Source organism: Andrographis paniculata, unplaced genomic scaffold, assembly GCF_009805555.1.
Source record: "Andrographis paniculata isolate CXL003 unplaced genomic scaffold, ASM980555v1 Contig82END, whole genome shotgun sequence".
Lineage (NCBI taxonomy): Eukaryota > Viridiplantae > Streptophyta > Magnoliopsida > Lamiales > Acanthaceae > Andrographis > Andrographis paniculata.
The window spans coordinates 1,846,655-1,853,653 of NW_026137620.1; the positions used below are offsets into that span (position 1 = coordinate 1,846,655).

General features: G+C 33.9%; 1 protein-coding gene across 1 annotated transcript; it reads left to right on the plus strand.

Annotated features, from left to right (window-relative positions):
* Positions 1 to 6,999, plus strand: LOC127241426 (acyl-CoA-binding domain-containing protein 4). The gene is made up of 14 exons (XM_051260468.1): positions 1 to 166; positions 845 to 952; positions 1,284 to 1,361; positions 1,468 to 1,587; positions 1,761 to 1,827; positions 1,977 to 2,038; positions 2,461 to 2,600; positions 2,692 to 2,818; positions 3,745 to 3,859; positions 3,960 to 4,048; positions 4,959 to 5,042; positions 5,535 to 5,855; positions 5,938 to 5,997; positions 6,555 to 6,999. The coding sequence occupies exons 2-14, from the start codon at positions 857 to 859 to the stop codon at positions 6,717 to 6,719; spliced, it is 1,524 nt and encodes a 507-aa protein (XP_051116425.1). The 5' UTR covers positions 1 to 166; positions 845 to 856; the 3' UTR covers positions 6,720 to 6,999.

A 6,999-nucleotide genomic window follows, 5' to 3' on the forward strand; every position in this document is an offset into this window, starting at 1 on the left:
TGCTGCGAACTAGATAGGACTTCACCGGCTCACTGCTCTAAGTTCATACGGCCGATCGAACACGAAGGCGAGAGACAAAGCTAACGGGTTTTTCTGTCGGTGTTCGCATCTCTACTCCAAGATCGGTCGTTTCCCGCTGTCCGATCCGATCCCAGTGTTCTCTTCTGTAAGATCTTCGAGCTTTTGGATTTTCAGATATTTGTTGTTTGTTCAATTTTGTGGTTTCGAAATGATTCCTGATAAATTGATTCTTGATTTGTTGCCGTTTTTTATCAATTGGTGATTGAGGAGGTTTATTTCGTGAATCTATGTAATTTGGAGTATAATGTGAACTGGTGTAAACTCATTTGGATGTATTTGTTCTAAGTTTGATTGGACAAGGTCTGTCTGGCGTGTTCTTGTTGATTTCCTTGTTAGGGCGTTAAAGAGAATATTTAGATTTAGGACAATGCTGAGAGGTGAGGGTTTTGGGGAAGCAAGGTGCTAATGGTTGACGTGTTCTTAATTTTTCAAAATTATAAAGTAAGTCTATTTGTTTGTGTTCTTGCTCCTGTGCGATCTAGTGTAAATTATTGTCTCCTGCCTACTTTTCAAAACACACCCAAAATGTGTGTGAGATCGACCATTTATTAGAAATCAACTATATGTGACTATGAGTTTTCGTTTCTTTTACTACTGTCAACACGTTCAAGAACATCATTTCCATTAAAATAATTTAAAATCTGAAACACATCCAATTACACCCTTAACTATCAAGAATAACTTCATTTTAGTGATTTAATCTGACTGTACTTTAGCATTTGGTGTTCAAGTTTTTTTTTGTTTGTACTTGATCCGATGGCAGAAGGATAATACAATGGGAGCAGATAGTCAGAGCTGGCATCTGGAGTTAAGCTATGATCAGTGGGTAGCACTCCCTGTATCTGGTCCCCGCCCTGCTGCACGGTATAAGGTAATGTTTAAATAGTAAGTTCTTGGTTGCAGTCTGAATTGTTTCTTTCATCTTTTTCATTAGTGAGTATGAGCATAGGTGTGCTGGCGCTTTATGGGTTTTCTATTTCGGGTTCGGTTTTGTATATTGGTTTGAGTATTGGTTTTAATAGTGGTCTGAATGTGATCTTTTGTGAAAGGAAAATAGTATACTTTAAATAGGAAATCACGAGGGGTATAGTAAAGAAACTGAAACCAAACATCAAGTAAACAAAGCCTGTGTTACCTCTTATTTCCCTTTCCATTTCATTTTGCTCCACTTATATTCCAAGGAAACATTTCCTACTTTACAGCATGCTGCGGCTTTATTTGATGAGAAGTTATACATTACTGGTGGAAGTCGCAATGGTAGATACTTGTCCGATTTCCAGGTATTGTTTGAATTTCTTTTTCTATTACTCATGCAGGTTACATTACATATTTTATTTATTATTATTGTTCAAATTCTCAGGGATTTATTTCTTCAATGCTACTTAGGTTTTTGATTTGAGAAGTTTGACATGGTCCACCGTCAAATTGAATATTGAAGCTTCAGATGCGAAGACAAATGATGGCATCCCAGCACAAGTTTTTCCTGCAACTTCTGGTCATAGTATGGTAATGTGGTATTACAGAATGGTTTAGTGTGCCTTTGTTTATTATTGAGCCCTTGAACCGCTTACTATAGATTTTAAGATGCCAATTATCTAGTTTGTTCTTGATCGGTGTTAAGAAAAATATTTGAAAATCTAATTGTTTTGTGACATAAGCTATATCTTTTCTTTCCACAGATTAAATGGGGAAAAAGGCTACTTCTTATTGCTGGCCTTTCGAAACATACAACTGACAGGATGACAGGTTTGTTCGTACCTGATATAGTGTTGGGCTGCTTATTATTAAATTATTTGTGCGACTTGTTTGGTGCAAAAACCATTTCTACTTTGTAGTATTTGTATTGCTGAAATTTGCCTATTTTAAATCTGAATGTTTTGTTTTGTGTTCTGTAGTACGGTTCATTGACCTTGAATCATACAATTGCGGTGTTGTGGAGACCTTTGGAAAAATTCCGGTACTACAAAATTATTGAGCTTCTTATTAATTACGTACTCTCTTTTTACTAGTCCGGTTTGTATTCATTTAGGGTGTGTTTGTTTAGGGGATTGGATTTTAAATACACTATTCATCCAATTTTTTTTTCTTCAAAAACATCAAATCAAACACCTATTTTATATTTTTTATATTATACTAAAAATCAATTTTACATTCAAAACATCACATCAACTCCTATTTATATCACATCATACAACTAATCAAATCCCAACTCAAAATCCAAACCCCCAAACAAACACACCCTTAGTGTATCCATGTTGGCAACTTGAGTTGTGACTACAACAGGATCATCTAGTAATCTACAAGACCCATTCTCATTGTCATCCTTCATTTTTTTTGCAACTCATGTACTTATTAGGCATTCTTGTGAGATATCTGTAGGTAGCTCGCAGTGGACAATCAGTTACACTTTTTGGCTCAAAACTTATCATGTTTGGTGGAGAAGACTGGAATAGGAGATTACTGAATGATGTTAACGTTCTTGATTTGGAGACAATGACATGGACTCCTGTTGAGACTACGTATGTATCTGTATATGTAAATGGTTATAAATGCATGCTCATTGGACGAGTTCTTATCTCTTTTTTTTTTTACTTTTTGTACTTATGACAGGCAGGCACCTCCAACTCCAAGATTTGATCATGCAGCTGCACTGCACTCAGAGCGATATCTTTTTATCTTCGGTGGATGCTCTCATTCTGTATTTTTCAGTGACCTCTATGTGCTGGATTTGGAAGCAGTAGGTTTTTCTCCTTTTTTCTTAACAAATTAGTTTATCTCATTTTTCTTAAAATGCGATATTTTTAATGATGTTAAATGTTCAGAGCTTTATCTATATTTTTACTGGTCATAACCCCCATCCTGACCATGATAATAAAGTATTAGTATTCACTCTTGAGATTTAGGTTAACTCATTCATGGTGCCTATGCCTAGGGTGAATGAGTTAATAGGTTTTCATTTTCAAAAAGAAGTTATTGAACTCAGAACCATAAGTTATACACATTTTTGTTTATAACACTTTTGATAATAGTTTTACCGAATGGTTTTAAGTTCAGGTTGAATCCATTTGTTAATATAATATTTAAAATAATTGCAAAACATATGAAGACAAATTGGTATATAATAATTAAATTGGTCTTTACAAGGTGGGAATCAAGAAGGTATTCATCACTATCATTACAAACATATAATGTGTTGGAATGAATTATTATTGACATGTGATTTATTTTTATTTGTAAACTAAAAATAAAAGTTGGATACAAAGAATAGGTGATAATTTTGATCCACCAAAGAATTCAATGTAGTCTTGAGTGCATTGTTTAATTTAAACATGTCCTGGGCTTATTATGACATAGTATATTATATTTATTCAGCAGTATTTTTTCTTATATAATCAAAATCTTATATCTTTTATTGAATATTGCAGGGATTATTATACGGCTTATTAATTTAGTATTTACATATATAATATTGTTGTTTATAAATATTCGTAATTGATTTAGAAATATTCATCTTTATTGTTTATTTGATTTTATTTTCATGAAAACCCCTAGCCTCAGATATTCTTAAAATCTCCATCAAAATTTAACTAAATTTGCACACTCAAAATAAACACCAAACCAAATGTTAAACCCTTGATTGCAATATTGTTTTTGCTGTGCCAGATGGAATGGTCGCAACCACAGATTCAGGGTGATATTGTGAAATCAAGGGCAGGCCATGCTGGTGTTGATGTTGGAGAAAACTGGTTTATTGTTGGCGGTGGAGATAACAGAAGTGGTAAGTAAATATGCAGTGCAGTTGGCCTGAAACATTTTGGTTTTTGGTTTTTGTGACTACTATGTGAAGGCAAACCTTTCTCTATTTTTTTTATTTGAAGGTGCCTTGGAAACCCTTGTTATAAATATGTCCAAGCTTGTAGTATCTGTTGTGACTAGTGTAAAAGAAAGAGATCCACTGGCTAGTGAGGTATGACACCACCTTGCTTTCCACTAATTCCATAAATTTTTCAAGCTATCTGAAGGTTTTTAGTACATGTTAACGATAAGCAGTTTTCAAAACCCGGAAAATAGCATGCTGTGAGTACTTTCTCTAGAAGTACTAGGTTTTCTTGATTTTCCTTTTATTGCGAGTCTCAAGAGCTTAGTCTTTAGGTGATTCCACTAGTTAAGACTTAATATAATGTACATTTATTTGGCCACATTATTGTTCAATTTTTCTGCCCATGCTTTTGATTTCATATGTTTTTTCTTGCATGAAGCATGGGAAGGTGGAAGGGCCCTTGTAATGGCATGGCATAGATAGATACATGGGGCAAATCCTAAGATGTTAATGTTTGTATAGATTGTAATTTTCTTCTTAAAAATATCTTTACTAAAATCTGTGAAGAGCTTATAACTAGTTTCTATGAAGTTTATGGAGCCCGCAAGATTATTTAGTGCTAGTAGATAGTGTTTAAGCAAATGTCATTAGCTTTGAGAATAGTTATAATTATCTTCACAATATAAAATTGAATTCACAATATCTTTCCCTTTGTTTTATTATTTTTATTATTTTTTCCCCACAGTTTTGTATAATTTTTCAGTTTCAATGTGATGTGGAAGATGATCAGCTCATTCGTTTAGCACTCAATTCCATGCCTTGTCGCACTCCTACAATCAAGAACCACAAATGATATTTAGAAGCTTCTTTTTTCCTTCTTGTCTTCCTCTGCAATATGATATACCAATAGACACTTCATTACGATGAATTCCACAATTTAGTTAATTTTATAGTGGTCTGCACATTTTAATCCCTTGAGCTTATCACCTGCATTATTTCATTTATTATTTTCTGGCACATTTATTTTGTATAATATATACTATGGAGATGCAAACAGGGAATCAGCATTTCATCTGCATTGCTAGGTGGTGAGACTTTTTTGGTTACATTCGGTGGGTACAATGGAAAATACTACAATGAGGTATTCTTTATTTTTTCTTACCACTGCATCTTCATCCACTGGTTTTACAAATAAGATTTAGTTTATGCCAAAATGTTGCCTTTTATGGTCCTGGTGGTCTTTAGTACGAATAACAAGAGATAATACATAACTGGGATTGCTACCATGTAGTTCTGATTAAAAAGAAAACCATGTCGAATTCTGGAATGGAACTTTTCAATTCTTACTTTCTAGCAAGTATCTGGAATGAAACTTTTCGATTCAAGGTTTACATGATTTTGCTGTACAGATTAACCTGTAAGATGCCATTCAATTCTGTTTGCTCTTTTTGGATTTTTACTTTCAGTATATCTGCCGAATGTCTTGAGCCACTTTTCTTTTCTGTTGGATAATGCTTTCCTTGTAAGCAAAATCTTCTGTATGCCTTAACATTAACATTATCTTGTTTGCTGCATGTCTTTATTTTAATGCTTCTCTCTCCTACAATATTTATATTTATATATATATATATAGGTGTTTGTTATGAAAGTCAAACCAAGGGACTCTTCGCAACCCAAGATATTGCAATCGCCAGCAGCAGCTGCTGCTGCAGCTTCTGTTACTGCTGCATATGCCTTGGCAAAATCTGAAAGTTTGGATTATGGTGAGCAAGAGGATACAAATGCTAAGGTAATTACGGTGGATACTTCTCAACAAGATACTGCACTTGAAGTTAATTCAATCAAAGAAGAAATGAAAGCTTTGGAGTCGTCACTTATTGAGGTTACAGCAGAAACTGCTGCACTCAAGACTAAGATTGATGAAACAAATGGAAGTTATGCTGAGTTGTCCAAGGTTTGGTTCTTGAATAACTTGTGCAGATTTCTATAATACCCATGGCAACAATTTATATATCCTCCATCTTTTCTGGTTATAGGAATTGCATTCAGTCCAAGGACAGCTTGCTAATGAGAGATCGCGGTGCGCCAAACTAGAGGTTGTATGTTTTATTTGGAATGTGACATTCATTTTTTGTTCCTTCAGCAATTAATCAATCATCTATTGATATGATTACATTTTTAGTGTAGTTTTGGTTGGGATTGACTGGAAACTTAAAAAATTAGTAAAAGAGATTATTGAAATTTCCAGTTTTTTGAAGATTTTTTCTTCCTCGTACTGTAGTGATGCATTTAGTTACTATAAATGTACTGATTTTGTAGTTTATTTGTGTGTTATGTGTATGTGTTTTAATGTTTTTGAGATGAAATATATGTGATATTTTGAAAACATCGCTATTGGATTTATTTTTTATTTTTATTTTTGAGAAATTGAGAGATTGAATAGTTAACAAAAATTCAAAGTGAAAAAAAGTATTATGTTTATGCTCAAATTGTGGATAAACTTGACAAATAATATGATTGTCTGGATTTCTCCTTCAACTTTTTATGTTTTCAATTTTCGATTTAGAAGCTGTAAAAAAGTATTATGTATGCTTATGGTCTATTGGGATATTAATGTGAATATCTGATATCCTGCCATTGCTTAATGGTTCAGGCACAGATTTCAGAGCTCCAGAAGATGCTTGAATCTCTCCCATCATTGGAGAAAGAAGTTCAAGCCCTTCGTTCCGAAAAATCTGCATTCGAAGGTGATATGGAGCATGGTGGTGCAGCCCAGAGTCAGCGTTCTGGGGGCATTTGGAAATGGGTTGCAGGATAAGCAAACGTACTGCTCCAATCTGGTCAGGTCAGTGATCAATTCTCTTTCCTAGAAAACTAATACAATGTGTTATCGTCGATCAATTGCATATATCATATATATATATATATCTGAGGAGGTGAGGTTCTTCACATTTGTTGAGGGCCAACATTGTTGCCAAATTGAATTTTGAACTGCTTTTTGCTTGCGACATTGTTCCATTATCTTGGATTACGTGATTTTTTGGCTTTTATACGTGTAATCTGGTACATGAAAGAAATGTTATTAAGAATTTTATTCA